Source organism: Carcharhinus amblyrhynchos, chromosome 28 (assembly GCF_965287045.1).
Source record: "Carcharhinus amblyrhynchos chromosome 28, sCarAmb.v2.hapA, whole genome shotgun sequence".
NCBI classification, from domain to species: domain Eukaryota; kingdom Metazoa; phylum Chordata; class Chondrichthyes; order Carcharhiniformes; family Carcharhinidae; genus Carcharhinus; species Carcharhinus amblyrhynchos.
This window is the reverse complement of record NC_137351.1, coordinates 4,375,837-4,396,341: the sequence shown is the minus strand read 5'-3', so window position 1 is coordinate 4,396,341 and position 20,505 is coordinate 4,375,837. Positions and strand designations below refer to the sequence as shown.

At 45.3% G+C, this 20,505-nt stretch overlaps 1 protein-coding gene across 1 annotated transcript in view; it reads left to right on the top strand.

Annotated features, from left to right (window-relative positions):
• Positions 1–20,505, top strand: part of LOC145359671 (NT-3 growth factor receptor-like) — a 760,567-nt gene that overhangs the window by 419,807 nt on the left and 320,255 nt on the right. Inside the window, exon 10 of the mRNA XM_080214410.1 lies at positions 14,848–14,950. Coding sequence (XP_080070536.1) covers positions 14,848–14,950 — 103 coding nt within the window. The remainder of the gene's footprint in view (positions 1–14,847; positions 14,951–20,505) is intronic.

Here is a 20,505-nt window from a genome sequence, read left to right as displayed (position 1 = left end):
GGCGACGGTGCAGAGGGACCTCGGGGTCCTTGTGCATGAATCGCAAAAACCCAGCTTGCAGGTGCAGCAGGTGGTCAGGAAGGCGAATGGGATGCTGGCCTTCGTAGCGAAGGGGATTGAATATAAAAGTAGGGAGGTCTTGCTGCAGCTGTATAGGGCATTGGTGAGGCCGCAGCTGGAGTACTGTGTGCAGTTTTGGGCGCCGCACCTGCGCAAGGATATTTTGGCCCTGGAGGGAGTGCAGAGGAGGTTTACTAGGCTGATACCGGAGTTGAGGGGATTGAGCTATGAGGAGAGGCTGAATAAACTAGGCTTGTACTCGTTAGAGTTTAGAAGAATGAGGGGAGATCTCATTGAGACGTATAAGATGATGAATGGGATGGATAGGATAGAGGTGGAGAGACTCTTCCCGCTCAAAAAAGACAGTAGGACTAGGGGGCACAGCCTCAAGATAAAGGGGAGGCGGTTTAGAACGGAGTTGAGGAGGAACTTCTTCACTCAAAGGGTGGTGAATCTCTGGAATTCTCTGCCCGTTGAAGTGGTGGAGGCTGCCTCGCTAAATATTTTTAAGAAGCGGGTTGATGGGTTTTTGATAAGAGAAGGGATTAAGGGTTATGGGGAGAGGGCGGGAAGGTGGAACTGAGCCACGACAGATCAGCCATGATCTTATTGAATGGCGGGGCAGGCTCGAAGGGCTAGATGGCCTACTCCTGCTCCTATTTCTTATGTTCTTATGTTCTTATGTAAATAATCTGTTTTTGGGGCACAAAATGCACATTTCTAAGCGGCAATTTGGATGAAGATGCGGGTTATGTCTTTACATTTTACCTTTGGGAGGTGGGGGCAAAAACACTATCATTATATTGATTCACACTGTTTTATTTTCCCCAATCCGGTAGACCAGCCGATCAGGGAAACTGGATGAATCAGGAAGACTAGCCGATCAGGGAAACTGGATGAATCAGGAAGATTAGCCGGTCAGGGATAATGGACAAATCAGGTAGACTAGCTGATCAGGGAAACTGGATGAATCAGGAGAACTAGCCAATCAGGAAAACTGGATGAATCAGGAAGACTAGCTGATCAGGGATAATGGACAAATCAGGTAGACTAGCCGATCAGGGAGACTGGATGAATCAGGAAGACTAGCCGATCAGGGAAACTGGATGAATCATGAAGACTAGCTGATCAGGGATAATGGACAAATTCAGGTAGACTAGCTGATCAGGGAAACTGGATGAATCAGGAGAACTAGCCAATCAGGGAAACTGGATGAATCAGGAAGATGAGCTGATTAGGGATATGGGTAAGTCAGGAAGACTAGTTCATCAGGAATATCGGCTGAATCAAGAAGGATGGATGATTAGAGATATTGGGTCTAGTGCCGTTTTGCACTCAGATTGGAATGGAGAAGTACTGTAACATTGGCAGACGATTGTTGAAACTTTTTAATCTCTCCCCCGCCCCCCCCCCCACCCCGGCCTACCCCTCTCTGGAGATATTGCCAATATCTCTCCCTCGTCACTCAGATTTCCAGTATTTTATCTTTTCTCAGACATCTGTTCCATCCCCGACTTTCTGGCTCCTCATTTCTTGAGTTTTGTTCACCCATCCTATTCCTATCTCCAGTACCTCATCCCGATATCCAATACCTTTTCCCAGCCCAGATTACCTCTTCATCTTCACGTCTCTTTTGCCTTTGACTAAATTGTCGGGTGATTTTTCTTTCTGTATTCATGACCATGTCATTCTCTCATCCCTTTTGGTAAATTACATTCAGAAGAGGAGGTATTTATATTGTTGCTTTACTAACGTCACCAAAATAATGACATAATCTGATGATCAGAGGTGATTTTTTTTTCCTCTGGTAAATCCAGTTTTAATGAATGCTGAACAGTGAGATCCCTTTGCTGAACAGATTGTCATCCTTTGATATTATCATTCTGTGCCCTGAGGTTCGGCTTGCTATTGAGTTTTCATCTGCTTGCCAGAAGGAGCCAGTGCAGATGGAAAGATTTGCTATTATATTATCAAACTGCTGTAATTTCACAGAAATAACTTGTAGTGAGAAACAGACTCAGAATCTGATGCTCACTCTATCCGTTCCTAGGGATGTTGGTGTTGGTGCAATTAACCGCCCAATTTCAATATTCACTGTAAACTTTCCTACCTCACCCTCTTGCTCTGCAACTGCGACACGCTTGACCAATAATGGGATAGGGCAGAACAGTGGCAAGCACTGTGCCTCAGAGCACCAGGGACCTCTGTGTGGAGTCTGCACATTCTCCCCGTGTCTGCGTGGGTTTCCTCCGGGTGCTCCGGTTTCCTCCCATGGTTCAAAAGTGTGGTTGACTGGCCGTGTTAAATTGACCTTAGTGTCAGAGGGATTAGCAGGGTAAATATGTGGGGTTACAGGAATAGCACCTGGGCGGGATTGTGGTTGGTGTAGACTCGATGGGCTGAATGGCCTCCATCTGTACTGTAGGATTCTATGATTCTGGTTTTCTCCCACGTTCCAAAGATGTGCAGGTTAGATTGATTGGCCATGCTAAATTGACCCTTAGTGTCAGGGGGACTAGCAGGGAGGTTACTAGTACAGGATTATGGGGATAGGGCTGAGTGGGATTATGGTTGGTGCAGACTCGATGGACCAAATGGTCTCCTTCTGTACTGTAGGGTCCTTTGAGATGTTGGCATAACCTGATGATAGAGTTCCTCTGTGCAACTGAGTTTATGATGAGGTTCTTCCTGTTCAATTTAGTCCTTTGCCACTCAGCTTGGAGTTCGAGCTGCTCCCCTTGTCAGTTGACCTTTACGGTTCCTCTGCAATGATCACTCATTTGGCACGTGCACGATATCTCTGCTTTTCCACATCGCACCGTAGTTGTTCCAGCTCCCCGCCCCCTCCACAAGTTCTTTGTTGCTAATCCTCGTTTACCATGGCTCCCATCTGCTTGTTATTTGAATCTCTGCACTAAACAGCTGTTACCCTAATACTCATGTCATTACCTCAAAATTAAAACTGTTCTCTTCACTTGAATGTTGCGTATCTTGACAGTCTTTGCAAAATGCAGGTGGAAAGTCTGGATTGTGGAGGGAGATGTCAAAGCATCCAATATTTCAGCATCTATTCAATCTGTAGGAGACAGAAAGGGACAGATCAAGTTCAGTAACGTAAGGTACACCACTATAGAAATCACAAGCTCAAATCCTACCTTGTTAACATTGAATTCAGTAATTTGTGGACTAGCACTAGGGCTGTGGGGGTGTTATTGAATCTATGACCTATTAACCTTCACTGCATTAGGCTGATATACAACTCTAATCCCACACTATGGGGCTCAGGTCTTAACTATACTACAGAATCCCTACAGTGCAAATGGAGGCCATTCAGCCCATTGAGTCTGCACCAACTCTTGATCGTACCCAGGTCCATCACCCACTCTTTCCCAGTAACCCTATGCATTTAACATGGGTAAGCCACCTAACCTAAACATATTTTTGACACTAAGGGATAATTTAGCATGGTCAATCCCCCTAACCTGGACATTTCTGGACACTATGGAGCAATTTTTTATGACCAATCCACCTAACCTGCACTTCTTTGGACACTAAGGAGCAATTATCTTGGCCAATCCCCCTGAGCTACACATCTTTGGACACTAAGGTGCAATTTAGCATGGCTAATCCACCTAACCTGCACATCATTAGAGTGTGGGAAGAAACCAGAGCACCCGGAGTAATCCCACACAGACATAGGGCAAACGTGCAAACTTGGGACAGTCACCCAAGGCCAGAATTGAACTCGGGTCACTGGGTAGCCTAGCAATCTTTCAGTTGTAAAATAAATAATTGACATTGGGGTATGGGTTTACGCAGAAGGCCCATCACCACTTTCGAAAGGCAATTACAGATTGCCTGCACATCCGAGTATTAAAGAATGTCGATCCACTCAATCACTAAAAGCCTTGTGAGAGGGTGATTTAAGTAATGCAACCTTCCATAAGCACTGTGTTTCTCCAAGCCTTATTGGTCTATAGTTAACAGTTAATTATCGTTGAAATGTACTGAATTTGCTGGAATATGATTGGTAGCAATCAGCAATTACTGAGTCGATTCAATGCACAAATTGAGGTCACAGTCGCAAGTGTTCCTAATGTCACGATGCAACTAAAAACATGGGAAAAACAAACCTGGAAAAGACCATTCTGGACAGTCTATGTTTTGAAACAACAGATTATATAGTTCACTAAACATTGTGAAACTGCAGTATTCCACAGGACTCCACAGAAAGCAACAATACAGGGCCATGGGATGAAAGGTTATGATTTCTCTCCACAGATGCTGCCTGACCTGTTGTGTATATCCAGCGAATTCTGTTATTATTTCAGATTTCCAGCATCCACAGTATTTTGCTTTTGTATTAATCACAAATCCATCTCCTGTGTTTGCCTTGTAGTCTGACATCCTTACGTTATAGCCTCGATGGGTAATAGGCCACAGGATTACAGAATACTACAGCGCAGAGGAGACCCTTTGGCCCATCAAGTCTGCAACAATGCACGAAATGCCCTGAGCTGCCCACCTAATCCCACTTGCCAGCACTTGGCCCGTAGCCTTGAATGTTATGGTGCACTAAGTACTCATCCAGGTACTTTTTTAAAGGATGTGAGGCAACCCGCCTCCACCACCCTCCCAGGCAGCACGTTCTAGACCGTCACCACCCTCTGAATAAAAAAGGTTTCTCCTCAACTCCCCCTAAACCTCCCACCCCTCACTTTTAACTTGTGTCCCCTCGCGACTGACCCTTCAACCAAGGGGAGCAGCTGCTCCCTATCCACCCAGTCCATACCCCTCATAATCTTGAACCCCTCAATCAGGTCGCCCCTCAGTCTTCTCTGCTCTGACAAAAACAACCCAAGCCTACCCAAGCCCCATTTTAATTGGAGACAAGGGACAGTCTCACCTGTTGGCTAAAGAGCAACAAGTGCCACCTCTTTTTGCAAAGGTCCACCAAAACCACTACCAAAGAGGCACTTAAGCATGCAGTGGCTGGTCTATCCCAGGATCAGGGACCCCAGTGATAAAAGTCCTGCCTGCTGAGACCCGGTGGCCAGTCAGCAGGTGGTACAGCAGCACTATGGTTAGTACAGCACCAGGGACCCTGGTTCAATTACGGCCTTAGGTCACTGTGTGGAGTTTGCATGTTCTCTTCGTGTCAGCATGGGTTTCCTCCTCTCACCATCCAAAGATGTGCAGTTTAGATGGATTGACCATGTTAAATTGTCCCATACGAGGTGGATTAGCCACGGTAAATGTGCAGGGTTACGGGGATTGGGTGGAGCGGAGGGCCTGGATAAGATGCGCTTTCAGAGGGTTGGTGCAGACTTGATGAACCAAATGACCTCTTTCTGCACTGATTCAATATGAGGTCAGCAGCTCCTCACTGCTTTGTAAAACCATCAGACAGGAGGTGGCTGCTTTTTTTTAATTCATTCACAGGATGTAGACAATGGGGGCTGGGCCAGCATTTATTGCCCATCCCTGAGGGCACTTAAGAGCCAACCACATTGTGGCTGAATCACATGTAGACAAGACCAGGTAAGGACGGCAGATTTCCTCCCCTAAAGGACATTAGTGAACCGGATGGGTGTTTACAAGAAATGGTTTCACTGTCACTATTAGACTCTTAGTTCCAGATATTTCACCATCTGCTATGGCGGGCTTCAAATCTGGCTCCCCAGCTCATTATCCTGGGTTTCTGGATTACTAGTCCAGTGACAAAACCACTACACTATTGCTGGTACTACACCCATCCACCCAAGGTGCAGTATTGCCAAGGGACTCAGTCATAGCAAGTGACGTGGAAGGTTGGAGTGTGAGATGTAGGGTGGGGGTCATAGGGGAGTGGGGTGGTGGGAGGATTGCCAACAAGGGAAGGGGATTGGCTGTCAGTAACCCCCCCCCCCTTCCAATCTCCAGGCCTTTCAATTAGGCATTGAATGTTTTTGACCGTGATTGGAAATCTCATCCAGAATCCCACAAACAACTCTGATAGAGTTTAATTTTTGGGCTTCCCACCTGACGAGACCCCTGCCTGCTGCCACTGGGTGAATACCAGTGGGGGAGGGATGGGGCCTTGTAGTGGGCATTATTTGCTCTCTTAATTTGCAGAGGGGACAGGAGGCCACCCTTGAGCCTTCCCACAGATGTAATCAGGATAGAGGCAGGAAGAGGGCAAGATTCCTGTCTGCCACCCTCCTGCCCAATTAAATGCTCCACCGCCATCAAACTTATCTCGGGCGGGGGGGGAAGGCAGTAAATTCCTCCTAATGTTTCTTCTTCTTACCGAACCACATCACTTTATATTTGCTAATATTGAGTTTAATTTCCCATTTTTGAGCCCAGCATCTGTAGATCCCTCTTAGCCTGCTTCCAGTTCCCAACCTTTGTGTCATTAGAAAATGTTTTCTCCATTGCCACTTCCAATTCATTGATATACAACATGAATAGGAGGATCCCAGCATTGATCTGCATCTAATTAGTCATGACCAGTCTAACACAACTCTGTGTCAACCACCCCCTCTCTTTGATGCAGCTAATTGACAATCCACTTCAATAATTGTCTTGATCGATGGACCTAATGGCCTCCTTTGCACTCTATGATTCTATGAATTGTCCATTTATCTCATGCTTTAATACAGACTGACCTCCAATTCATCAGAGGCCTCGTTAAATTCGTGATTAGCCATCTCAGTGAAGGTTTCTGTAACAGATCGAGGGTGATTCAAAGTGATGTGAATAAAGACTTTATTGCCAATAACAAATAACTATGTATACAAAAGGTCAAACTGAATTAACTACACGACTGAACAACTCTCTTCCAACTACAGGACCTTTCCTCCATCCAGGGTACCTGCTCACCTCATGATTGGCTCAGCTTTCTGCCTTGAGAATCCATAGGTTTTGCCCCAATCACAAGGTCCTCAGGTAACAACCCCCTTTAAGGGCCACGCTACCACACTTTCTTTGTTTAAAATGTGCTGATACCACCTCAAAGACCTCGAACAGATTTGTTTCCTGCTCCTGTAAAGCCATGTTTACTTGTCCTGTTGATTTTATTCTCCTCTGGTTTTTCGCAATTGTTTGAGAAACTTACTCTGCCGTGGGATCACTGGTAAGGCCAGAATTTGTTGTCTACCCTTGAATGCCTTCGTTCAGTGATGCCATTTCAGAGAGTAGTTAAGAGTCAACCATATTTTTGTGTGTCTGGAGTTATGTATAGACTAGACTAGGCCAGAGCAGTAGGTTTCCTTCTCTACTGAACCAAGTGGCTTTTTGCATCAGTGATAGCCACCGTTAGTAGGACTAAGTGATGGTTACCATGAGTAGGACTAGCTTTCATTCCTGTATTTTGCGAATTGAATGTAAATTCCACCAGCTGCCACAACGGGATTTGAACACACATTTCCAGGATGTTAGCCTGGGACTGCTGGATTACTAATCCAGACATTACCACTCCACCACCATCTCCTCTCCTGGCGTTCTTTCACCATGACAGAAGTCAAGTTCACGAACACTTCTTTTGGCTTTTTTTTGAAGAGATGGATGTTAAATTTCCTCTCTCCAGTCTTTTGAAACAACTCGCAGTTCTAATAAATTCCCACTGATATTTATTGGCCCACCTCAATGAATACCTTTCAAATTGCCATTCATAGAACATAGAACATAGAACATAGAACATTACAGCGCAGAACAGGCCCTTCGGCCCACGATGTTGCGCCGACCAGTTACAAAAACAATGACCCACTAGCCTATACCAATCCCTTTTCGTCCATAAACCTATCCAGAGATCTCTTAAACGCCCCCAAACTAGACGCATCTACAACTGCAGCAGGCAGGGCATTCCAATCCCTCACCACCCGCTGGGTAAAGAACCTACCCCTGACATCCGTCCTGTAGCTACCCCCCCTTAATTTAAAGTCATGCCCCCTCGTGCTAGCTTTCTCCATCCGAGGAAAAAGGCTATCACTATCCACCCTATCTAAACCCCTAATCATCTTATATGTTTCAATAAGATCCCCTCTTAGCCGCCTTCTTCCCAACGAAAACAACCCTAGATCCCTCAGTCTCTCCTCATAGGACCTCCCCACCATACCAGGCAACATCCTAGTAAACCTCCTCTGCACCCTCTCCAACGCCTCCACATCCTTCTTGTAATGCGGGGACCAGAACTGCACACAGTACTCCAAGTGCGGCCGCACTAGAGTAGTGTACAGTTGCAACATTACACTGCGACTCCTAAATTCAATCCCCCTACCAATAAACGCCAAGACACCGTACGCCTTCTTGACAACCTTATCTACTTGATTCCCAACTTTCAGGGATCTATGTACACACACACCTAGATCCCTCTGTTCATCCACACTATTCAAAGTCCTCCCGTTAGCCCTATACTCGACACATCTGTTGCTCCTACCAAAGTGAATTACCTCACACTTCTCCGCATTAAATTCCATCCGCCACCTCTCGGCCCAGCTCTGCAACCTATCTAAGTCTCCCTGCAGACTATGACACCCTTCCTCACAATCTACCACACCTCCAACTTTGGTGTCATCAGCAAATTTACTAATCCACCCAACTATACCCTCATCCAGATCATTAATAAAAATTACAAACAACAGTGGCCCCAAAACAGATCCCTGAGGCACACCACTCGTAACTGCACTCCATGATGAATATTTACCATCCACCACCACCCTCTGTCTCCTATCTGATAGCCAATTCCTGATCCAACTTCCTAGATTACCCACAATCCCATACATCTGCATTTTCTGCAGAAGCCTACCATGGTGAACCTTATCGAACGCCTTACTAAAATCCATGTATACCACGTCAACTGCCTTACCCCCATCCACCTCTTTGGTCACCTTCTCAAAAAACTCAATAAGGTTAGTAAGGCACGACCTACCTGCTACAAAACCATGCTGACTATTTCTAATCAATTCATTACACTCCAAATAACTATAAATCCTATCCCTAATAATTTTTTCTAAAACCTTGCCCACAACAGAAGTAAGACTCACCGGTCTATAATTCCCGGCAAAGTCTCTGTTCCCCTTCTTAAACAATGGGACAACATTCGCTATCCTCCAATCCTCCGGGACTACACCAGAGACCAATGACGACCTGAAGATCTGAGCCAGAGGCTCTGCAATCACCTCTCTAGCCTCCCAGAGAATCCTAGGGTAGATCCCATCCGGACCAGGGGACTTATCTATTTTCAGCCCCTCAAGAATTTCCAGCACATCCTCTTTATCAACCGTAATACTTTCTATTTTACACCCCTGCGACCCAATGTCCTCCTCAGCTATATTCATGTCCCCCTGCGTGAACACCGAAGAGAAATATTGGTTCAATACTTCTCCAATCTCCTCCGGTTCCACACACAACTTCCCCCTGCTGTCTGTAACTGGCCCTAATCTTGCCCTGACCAACCTTCTGTTCTTGACATACTTATAGAACGCCTTAGGATTCTCCTTAATCCTATCAGCCAAAGTCTTCTCATGTCCTCTTTTAGCCCTTCTCAACTCACTCTTCAACTCCCTCCTAGCCAATCTAAAGCTTTCTAGTGCACTATCTGAGCCCTCCAATCTCATCCGAACATAAGCCTCCTTTTTCTTTTTAACCATCGACTCAACTCTTTTAGTGCACCACGGTTCCCTAGATCTACCAAATCCACCATGCCTGACAGGGACATACCTATCAAGGACTCTCAGTAGCTGCTCCTTGAAAAAATTCCACATTTCAGATGTTCCCAGTCCCTGCAATCCCCTAATCCAATCCATGCTTCCTAATTCATTCCTGATAGCCTCATAATCGCCCTTACCCCAGCTAAAATTGCTGACCCGAGGTTCACGCCTATCTCTTCCCATCACTAAGGTGAACGTAACCGAATTGTGGTCACTATCACCAAAATGCACACCAACTTCCAAGTCTAGCACCTGGTCTGGCTCATTTCCCAGCACCAAATCCAATATAGCCTCACCTCTAGTTGGCCTGTCTACATACTGAGACAAAAAACCTTCCTGCACGCTTTGTACAAACACTGACCCCTCTAGCGAGCTAGAACTATAGCAACTCCAATCAATCAGTCCCTGAACCTTACTCGTTTTCAATGCTTTCAACATTTTTCTTATCGCGTTATAATAATTACTTTGCTTTTAAAACTTCCTCCTCATCTCTCAGAAAATCAACCCTAACTTTTGGCAGAGCCTGGCTTTCTCCAGTAAATAGAGATTGATATTAAGGGAATTGTTAATGCCATTCGTCAGTTGCCCAATACGACCCCCTTGCCCACCTTTTCAAAATACTATTTTAGAGGAGGTGATGGCCTAGTGATAGCATTGCTAGACCATTGATCCAGAAACTCAGCTAATGTTCTGGGGACCTGAGTTCAAATCCTTTCATGGCAATTGGTGGAATTTGAATTCAATAAAAATTATCTGGATTTAAGAATCTAATGACCATGAAACCATTGTCAATTGTTGGAAAAACCCACTTGGTTCTCTAATGTCCTTGAGGGAAGGAAATCTGCTGTCCTTATCTAGTCTGGCCTACATGTGACTCCAGAGCCGCAGTAATGTGGTTGACTCTCAACTGCCTTCTGAAATGGCCTCACAAGCCACTCAGTTCGAGGGCAACTAGGGATGGGCCAATGTCCCACAACGAAAAAAGAAGAGCGCAAAACATTGTCAGACAGAGACTGATTAATATCTGCAATAGAACTGCAGACAAAAGCCAGAGCCATAGCTATGTGATTGATTCTCAACTGCCTTCTGAGGGCAACTAGGGATGGACATAATTGTGCCAGCCAACGACGCCCATGTCCAGTGACTAGATATAAAAAAAACCTGCACTCGTTGGCAAAATTAAAATCACTCTGTGTCCTTTCCAAAGTGTTCTGTTTGGTTTACTCCCTCACCTTGGCAGTTTGAGGTTTCAGGTTTGGTATCTTCCTCGAATCAGATTTGATTTTGAAAGAACAAAATTCTGACTCTGAAAACAGAAAATGCTGGGGACACTCGGTGGGTCGCGCAGCATCTGTGGAGAGTGAGAGAAATACTTTAAGTCCGTAACCCAAATTCACATTGCTATTCGCGAGGATGAATGGTAATTACATCAAGGATCCCCAATGATTCCAAGAATATTCCTGTCTTCACTTTTGTGTCAAAAATCTTTATGATACACAGAAGAAATTAACGCCGGTTGGGGTGGGGGGTGTGGGGGGTGTTGGGGGGGTTACTTTATTGGTGCATTCATTGCTTAATTGCATTTTAACTGTGAGATTAACACCTCCACCTGCCAAAGCAAAGTATTTATTCGCTGCTTACAGCAGGAGTACCATCACACAATGGGAAACCTGCACAGCACTGTGCTCCAACTGGCATGCATTTTTGGCTGAGATAATGGTCCAGAACATTCTGAGGTAATCATACTTGACAGTGTTGACAACAAGGGAAGCTCTTGGCTTGCTAGGATTTTTATCACAGCTTCACTTGCAGATAGGGGAACATTTTAATTATCATAAAACTGCTGCTGGCTGGCGGAGAGAAATGCTAAAGTACCAAGACCAACAAGTTGGCTTAAACTGTTCATTATGCTGCTTTGTGTGTATGATTGAACGTGTGCACTGTTGAATATGTATGTGTATACTATTAAGTATCTTTGTGTACTAGTGAATAGATCTGTGTGTATGATTGAATATATTCCTGAATGCGCTGTTGGATTTATACTTGTTAGAGGCAGTGGCGTAGTCACTAGTATTAGGACTAGTAATCCAGAGACCCAGTGTAATGCCCTGGGGACCCTGGTTCGACTCCCACCACGGAAGATGGTGAAATTTGAATTCAATAACAATCTGGAATTAAAAGTCTAATGACGACCATGAAACCATTGTCAGTTGTAAAAACCCATCTGGTTCACAAATGTCCATCCGGGAAGGAAATCTGCCATCCTAACCTGGTCTGGCCTACATGTGACTCCAGATCCACTGCATTGTGGTTGACTCTTAATTGCCCTCAAGGATGGGCCATGCCAGCAATGCCCACATCCCATGAGCAAATGAAAAAAGCACTAGTGAATGTGTACTGCATTCAGCATGTATCTGTGTACATTAATATAATCATAGAATCCCTACTGTGCAGAAGGAGGTTATTTGGTCTATCAAGTCTGCACTGACAACAATTTCACCCAGGCCCTATCCCTGGAACCCTACGTATTTACCCAACTAATCCCACTGATACTCAGGGGCAATGTGCTTAGCATGGCCAATCCACCTAACCGCACATCTTTGCACTGCGGGAGGAAACCCATGCAGACCCGGGGAGAACGTGCAAACTCCACCCAGACAATCACCCAAGTCCAGAATTGAATCTGGGGCCCGGGCACTGTGAGGCAAAGGTGCTAACCACAGTGCCACCATGCCACCCAACATGAGCAATGTATATAATGAATATGTGCCTGTCTTTTCTGTGTACACATAGACATCACAATTGGCACGCCAGCAGCGTGTCATTGCCTTATTTAATGCCTGCCTGTCAGTCAACTGTGGAATTTGGTTTTTATACTTTGCTTAATATATACCAATAAAATAGGAGGAAAGGCACAGATCATTGAAACGAAGAAACGAGAGAGAGAAAAAAAACACTTTAAGAATTTATCTCCTTCATAATCCATAGCTGTTGCCAATGATTTATATCAAGAGGTTATACTCGGAGGTTTTGTAGAGCTGTACAGGTCAAAGTGTTTTTCAGTAATATTCTAGCGATAATGTTGTTCGGCATTATGTGGTTGAGTGGAAATCCTTCACAGAGCTGGCTGACACAGAGGACACGAAGATTCCTCAGAGCAGCCGGCAGTTTAAGGATCAACATTTTCCTGGGCATAAGCTCAGTGTTAGAATGGAAATGTACCCAATCAATGTGACATAGTGTCACTGGAGAGCGTCTTCAGAACGTTTATTGAGGCAGTGATGGCACTGAGTGGGGAAGGAAGTTGTTATGTCTCCTGTACTTTGACTGTTCCTGGTTCTCACACATTACGAATGAAATAGACTCAACAATCTACAACCCCTCCCCACACAGCTTGCAGACTCCGCGGGGAATCATAGGATCTTTGCAGTGCATAAGACGGCCATTCAGTCTGCCCCAACTGTCTGATAGAATATCTTACCCAGGTCTTCTCCTGTCCTACCCCCATAGCCCCCCACACTTACCATGGCTAATTCATCTGACATACAAATCTTTGGACTGTGGGTGGAAACTGGAGCACCCAGAGGAAACCCACACAGACAGGGGAAGAATATGCAAACTCCACACACAGTCACCCAAGGCCAGAATTGAACCTGGGCCCCTGGCACTGTGAGACAACAGTGCTAACCGCTGTGCCACAGTACTGCCCATTGCTAACCACCACGCTGCTCATTGCTAATCAATGTGCCACCACGCCATTCATAAATATAGCTGGTATACACATGAAACATACATGAAATATACATTGTCTTTACTGGTTTGTGAGATGTATACAAAGTAACCCCATTTGAAGAATAAATATACAAGATCGATACCCACAGAGAAGTGTACGTTCTATGCACATTCATGTCGGGGACGTAAACAGTCTGTATACTCACACAACGGGTGTATATGTAGATTCTTGTGAAGTCTGCAAATGGCCTATGTTATGGACAGGAGGGGGATGAATTTAAACAGCCCTGATTTCTCCTCTCACTGCTGTCCGTAAGGAGAAAGCTATTTTCCATTTTTGATTTCCTCCTTTGTAAATGGTGGCATGCTTTCCCCAACACTTAAATTTGGAATGTTCTGATCCTCTATGAATAACTTTTTGCAGCAAACTTAGAGTAGCTATCCTTCCACCTAAGTGCTCTGATCAACAAAATAATAAAGATTGTAGCAAACAGAAAAAAAAACCTTTTCAGTATTTTTAAAATGATGTATGTGTTGATCTTCTAGTTGAATGCAAGTTGCATGATGCGCAATGAAACTGACCTTTCCTACGCTTAACCTGTCTTCCCCCAGGCAAGAAACCCTTCTGAGAATGGACACAAATCTTGGGCAAAAAACAGCTGTATATATTTCCTGTGTTAGGGTCCAGATCATGTATATTTCTCATATTAGAATCCAGATCATGTATATGCCCCATGTTGGGGTCCAGATTATGTATATTCCCCATTTGGGGTATATTCGCCATGTTAGGGTCCAGATCATGTATATGTCCTGTGTTAGGGTCCAGATCACATATGGGTGCCATGTTAGGATTGAGATGTTGTGGTATAGAACAGGTGAATTTATTATTTTAGGGTACATGGTACACGATCCAGGCCATTTGCATTCTCCATATTGGGGTATAGAACATGTATCTTCGCCATGCATGAGATACAGAGCATGTATATTCGCTATGCTGGGGTTACAGGTTATTCCCTTTGTTGGGGTACAGAGCATGTTCAGTCTCCACTTTTTAGGTACGAGTCATATATATTCCCCATGTTAGGGAACAGGCCATGCACATTCATCATGTGGAGGAGGATTCAATGTGAATCTCAATGTACACATATGATGTGAGTGAGGGCATTTGTCACTTAATTAAAAATGTCCCTTTAATTGGACTTTGTTCCATGAATATTTGATACGTTGATACTTCAAAGGAAAAGGAGAGGAACCAGAGTGCTGCTCATTAAAGACACATTAAAGAGTGCTCGGTGATGAATGAGGCCTGAATACTTTAAATTCCAGAGACACCAAATCTGATGCTCTTTATTGCCACCCGCAGGTCTCCATTGCTGTTGGACTTGCTGCATTTGCCTGTGTCCTTCTGCTCGTCTTGTTCATAATGATCAACAAATATGGACGACGCTCGAAATTTGGAATGAAGGGTGAGTAAAGAAAACTCAGGTGCCTGCTCTACGCACTTTGCTAACTTTGCAATGTTGCTACGCTGGTTTCTTTTATTGGGGCGTTGGGGGTGAAGAATGGGATGCAAGAGGAGTATGATGAAGTTGTCGTTGCCTGTCAGCAGATGAATGAACTGCTGGGATTTAATGGTCAATTTCTTCGAATGGAAACAACAATCCTTTGGCTATACGTTTATCAACAGGGAAAGTTTGGATCAATGAACAGTTAGAATTAGAAGCAACAGAGACGTTTATTCAGGTTTTGCTTAGATCAGGATTCCTGCTTAAGATCAAAGTTATCACTCTGGAGATTGCCAGCTCCGAACATGTAATCTCTCTGTTGGTCATTAAGAATGGGTTCATTATCATGCTTTGTTTGGACCAGACAGTCACATATCTGGAATTGATTGGTTTTGTCTTTCTGGGGCTGTTATGGTGCATCCATTTTATCCTTAAGGGATTAGGTGGGGAAGAAAACGGAGCAATCAAGAAATGGTTACTGTTGTCACAGTGCACTGAACATTGTGAGCCTGCCAATGGCAATTGTTTCCACATTGTAGAGTTTGTTCAGTAGTTTTACTGATCCTCATGATGGGAGAGTACAATTTATGAGCTCTATCACAGGTTAGGTCTTTCGTGGAGTCTGGTTTCATGCTGGAATTGCAGGTTTGTTGATGTTGACCTCGGATTGAATCTGTTTAAAGCTTGCTGCATATGCGTTGGAGCATTGATATGAACTACTGATTCCTCACAATCTTCAATCTGTAATGCTGTGTGATCTTCCAATGTGGCTGATGCATCAATATTAGCAACCTGACATCATTGGCTCCCTCACCATTAAATTTAAAATACCCATTGTGTAATTTAGTCTCACTATTATTTCATTCCTCCCCAATTTTTGTAACCTCCTTCAACCATGCAATCCTTATCCCCACAACCTCCTCAATTTCTCTTTTCTGACCTCCTGTATATTTCCCCTTAACTTTACCTCACGATTGGTCTTCAGAGGGCTTTCCTGTACCTTTCCGTTGAGGTGCTCCTTCGGACCATGTTTTTGGCCGTTTTTCCTCTTTATCTTGGATTTTCCCGTTTTCCTGATGCATTGGTGAAGTGCTTTGAGAAGTTGATGTACATTGAAGGTAGTATGTGGTTGTAAGTTGCTGCTGTTGTGGTAACAATCAAACAGAGATAGAAACATAGAACATAGAAAAACTACAGCACAATACAGGCTCTTTGGCCCACAAAGTTGTGCTGAACATGTCCTTACCTTAGAGATTACTAGGTTTACCTATAACCTTCTATCTTACTAAGTTCCATGTACTTATCTAAAAAGACCCTATCGGATTTGCCTCCACCACTGTTGTCAGGAGCCCATTCCATGCACCCACCACTCTCTGAGTGAAAAAAGATATATGGCTGAAACAAAGGAAGCTTTGATCCAGAAACATCAGACTTAACCATTGTGTATGAGAAAATAGAAAGCCAGTCTCATTATCATTGAATCCCTTCAGTGCAGAAATAGGCTGTTCGGCCCATCAAGTCTGCACTGACTGAAGGAGCATCTTAAACCCAGGCCCAACCCCACACTAAGCCCATAACTCTGTGCATATACTATGGCCAATCCCCCAAACCTTCACATTTTGGGACACTGAGGGGCAATTTGGCATGGCCTATCCACCTAACCCACACATCTTTGGACTGTGGGAGGAAACCAGAGCACCCAGAGGAAACCCACGCAGACATGAGGAGAAATGCAAACTCCAAACAGACAGTGACACAAGGCCAGAATTGAACCTGGGTCCCTGGCGCTGTGAGGTAGGAGTGCTAACCATTGTGGCACCATGTCCCCCTGAAAAGCGGATAAAGTTAAATGATCAATATATTGCTGGCAAAGGCTGAGAATGGGCCTGATGCTCCGCCGTCAACTATTTTCAGGACTAGTTGATTCAGTGGGTGAGTTGTTCCACACTCCTTAAAGGATTCTGACTTCCATCACCCGTGTCCTGCTGTCTCTCTCATCCCAACACCTTTTGTGGGATCAGACGAGAGTTGGCATCAGGCACCTTTGCCCAGCGTTTGGTTCAGCTGCAGCGCCAGTTCTGCTTACCAAAAGTGGCCCACTAGGCACTCACGTTCTACACCCAACCCGGTCTGTCTCACACAATGGCGGCTCACCGAGCCAAGGTCGCTGCAACTGAGGCTTCCACTGTGAGTTGTTGTTGAGCACTGTCCTACTCACAGCGAACTTGGAGGAATGGCTGACTAATCCTGAACACATGGCTTCATAAATGAACACTACTTTGATCATGAGGATGAGCCAATGTCTGCACCAGGACCTGCCTCTATCCTTTGGGAACCACTTAACTAAGATGACATACTGCTATAGTGCTGGATTTAAATCCTCACGCAGCTCCTAATGTTGCATTTGACATTTAAGCTGTGCTCACACTTGACTGTGCATAATGTAAGGATGGTTTGAGTAGCTGATATAATGGCTCCACGCTAATTGACTATGTTTGAATACTGGTATTTAGATTTAATTGCCACCATTGAATCAAAGTGCATCTTGTCTTCTCTGTAATATGATGGTTTCTTGCTCTCGTGCCTCCTCGATGATAATCTTCAAACATAAATGTGACTTATTGGAGAGATGTGATGATGTTCCGAGCTGCACCGCCTCAAAATTCAGCTTGTCCTCTGCAAAGAAACTGGCTGACGATGCACTGGCTTCCATTTCCGGAATGAAAACTGGCAAACAGAAACTTCAGCAGTGAAATATCATATTTATTTTGACTCAGGACAATAAACTGGGAGGTGGGGTGGGTTGGTGGGTGGGGTGGGGTGGAGCTGGGGGCGGTGGTCATTCCAACAGAGAGATTGATTATCCTCACAGAGTGATGAACATGGTAACTACCTGGTTAAGGGCAGGAATACTGCAGATAGGTCCGAGGCCAGGGATCCGGTTTCGATTCCCGGCTTCGGTCACTGTCTGTGTGGAGTTTGCACATTCTCCCTGTGTCTGCGTGGGTTTCCTCCGGGTGCTCCAGTTTCCTCCCACAATCCAAAAGACGTGCAGGTTAGGTCCATTGGCCGTGCTAAATCCTCTCTCGGTGTACCCGAACAGGTGCCGGAGTGTGGTGACTAGGGGATTTTCACAGTAACTTCATTGCAGTGTTAATGTCAGCCTGCTTGTGACACTAACAAATAAATAAGTTCAAAAAGATGTGCAGGTTAGTTGGATTGGCCAAGATAAATTGTCCATTAGTGTCCCAAAATGTGCAGGTTAGGGGGATTAGCGAGGTTGTTTGCTGGAGCAGACGAGGAAGGAGCATCAGAGAGAAAGCTAAGACTTTACCTGTTAAAAACCTGTTTAAAATAAGTTTAAAGCACTTTGTTCTTTGTAGAACTGTTTAAAGCATTTACTTATTGTATTTACTGCTTTAAGAATTGTGAGGGAGTGATTATCAGGCAGTTGTGGCCCATCAGCTTTAATTATCAAGTGTCCACACGGTGAAGCCTTACATTGTTTGCTGGAGCAGACGAGGAAGGAGCATCAGAGAGAAAGCTAAGACTTTACCTGTTAAAAACCTGTTTAAAATAAGTTTAAAGCACTTTGTTCTTTGTAGAACTGTTTAAAGCATTTACTTATTGTATTTACTGCTTTAAGAATTGTGAGGGAGTGATTATCAGGCAGTTGTGGCCCATCAGCTTTAAATCAGCGCCAAGTTTAAAAGGAGGCCTGGTGTAGATAGCGGGCAGCGGAGTGAGAGGGAAGCAGAGTGAGCTATTAGGGCTTAATATCAAAAAGGGCTGGAAGGTAAAAAGGCCAGGTGGAAAGAACAAGGAAAAAAAAAAAAAAATTTTTTTTCAAAACTACTACAGCAAAAAACAAGGAAAAAATTTTTCCCACAACAAATTATATTGAATAATGGAGGGGCATGTGATGTGCGGTTCCTGTATGATGTGGGAACTGGTGGACCCCAGGGTCCTTCCCAGAGACCATGTCTGCAGTAAGTGCAGGTTGCTGGAGGAGCTCCAGCTCAAGGTGGATGAGCTGGCCTCTGAGCTACAGACACTGAGGCTCATCAGGGGGAGAGAGGGTGTCATTGTCAATGGGGTGCAAGTGACATCCACCCCCTCTAGACTGTCTAAATCTAAGGGTCAGGAACAAAAGGGGGCTGCTGGGAGGAGGAAGGGGGGTGAGGAGCAGAGGCCTCAGCCTCTTAATCTGCATAACAGGTTTGAGGTTCTTGCTTCCACTCTGGAAGAGGACGAGGCAGGTGAGGTTGGTGAGCAAACTGCACACGGTACAGTGATGCAGCAGGACATAGGCAAAGAGAAGGGGAAAAGGAACGTAGTAGTGATTGGGGATAGTGGGGTGAAGGGTATTGACACTGTCCTTTGTCACAATGACAAAGTGCACAGAAGGGTGTGTTGTCTGCCTGGTGCTCGGGTACAGGATGTCGCAGCTGGGCTGCAGAGGAATCTGGAGTGGGAGGGTGAGAACCCAGTTGTGGTGGTACATGTGGGTGCCAGCGACGTAGGCAAAGTGCGGACTGAGGATCTGGGGAGGGAGTATGAGAAGCTGGGAATGGAATTAAAAAGTAGAACCGACAAGGTGGTCTTCTCTGGGCTACTGCCTGAACCGAGTGCAGACGGGCGTAGGGTTGACAGGATAAAGGAAGTGAATGGGTGGCTCAGAGATTGGTGTGGGAGGAATGGGTTCGAATTTATGGGGCATTGGCACCAGTATTGGGGTAGGTGGGACTTGTTCGGGCGGGATGGGGTTGGTCTGAATCGTGCTGGGACCAGAGTGCTGGCAAATCGAGTAAAGAGGACTGTAGACAGGGCTTTAAACTAATTAGGGGGGGGGAGGGTGCGAGGGTAGGTGATGTTAGGAGGTCTACAGTTAAGGATAGGGTACAGGTAAGGGAAGAGGCTGAGGATGTCCCAAGTGGTGGTGTTACGGCAAATAGGGTCCAGAAGAAGGCTGGGATGAAAGCGCTTTATCTGAATGCACGAAGCATTCGGAATAAAGTGGATGAGCTGGTGGCGCAGATCGACACAAATGGATACGATCTGGTGGCCATTACAGAGACGTGGCTGCAAGGTGACAGGGACTGGGAGATGAATGTACAGGGCTATCAAGTGTTTAGGAAGGATAGGCAGGAGGAAAGAGGGGGTGGCGTAGCTCTGCTGATTAAGGACAGCATCAAGGTGGTAGCAAGGGATGATATCGGAGCCAAAGAGCAGAAAGTGGAATCGTTGTGGGTGGAGATTAGGAACAGCAAAGGGAGGAAGACGCTGGTGGGTGTCGTCTATAGGCCCCCGAATAATGATCTGGAGGTGGGGCGGGCTGTTAACGCGCAAATAAGTGCGGCGTGCGGGAATGGGACGGCCGTAGTTATGGGGGATTTCAATCTGCATATTGATTGGTCGACCCATGTTGGACGAGGTGGGCTCGAGGAGGAGTTCTTGGAATGCTGCCGGGATAGTTTCCTGGAACAGTGTGTGTTGGAGCCGACGAGGGAGCGAGC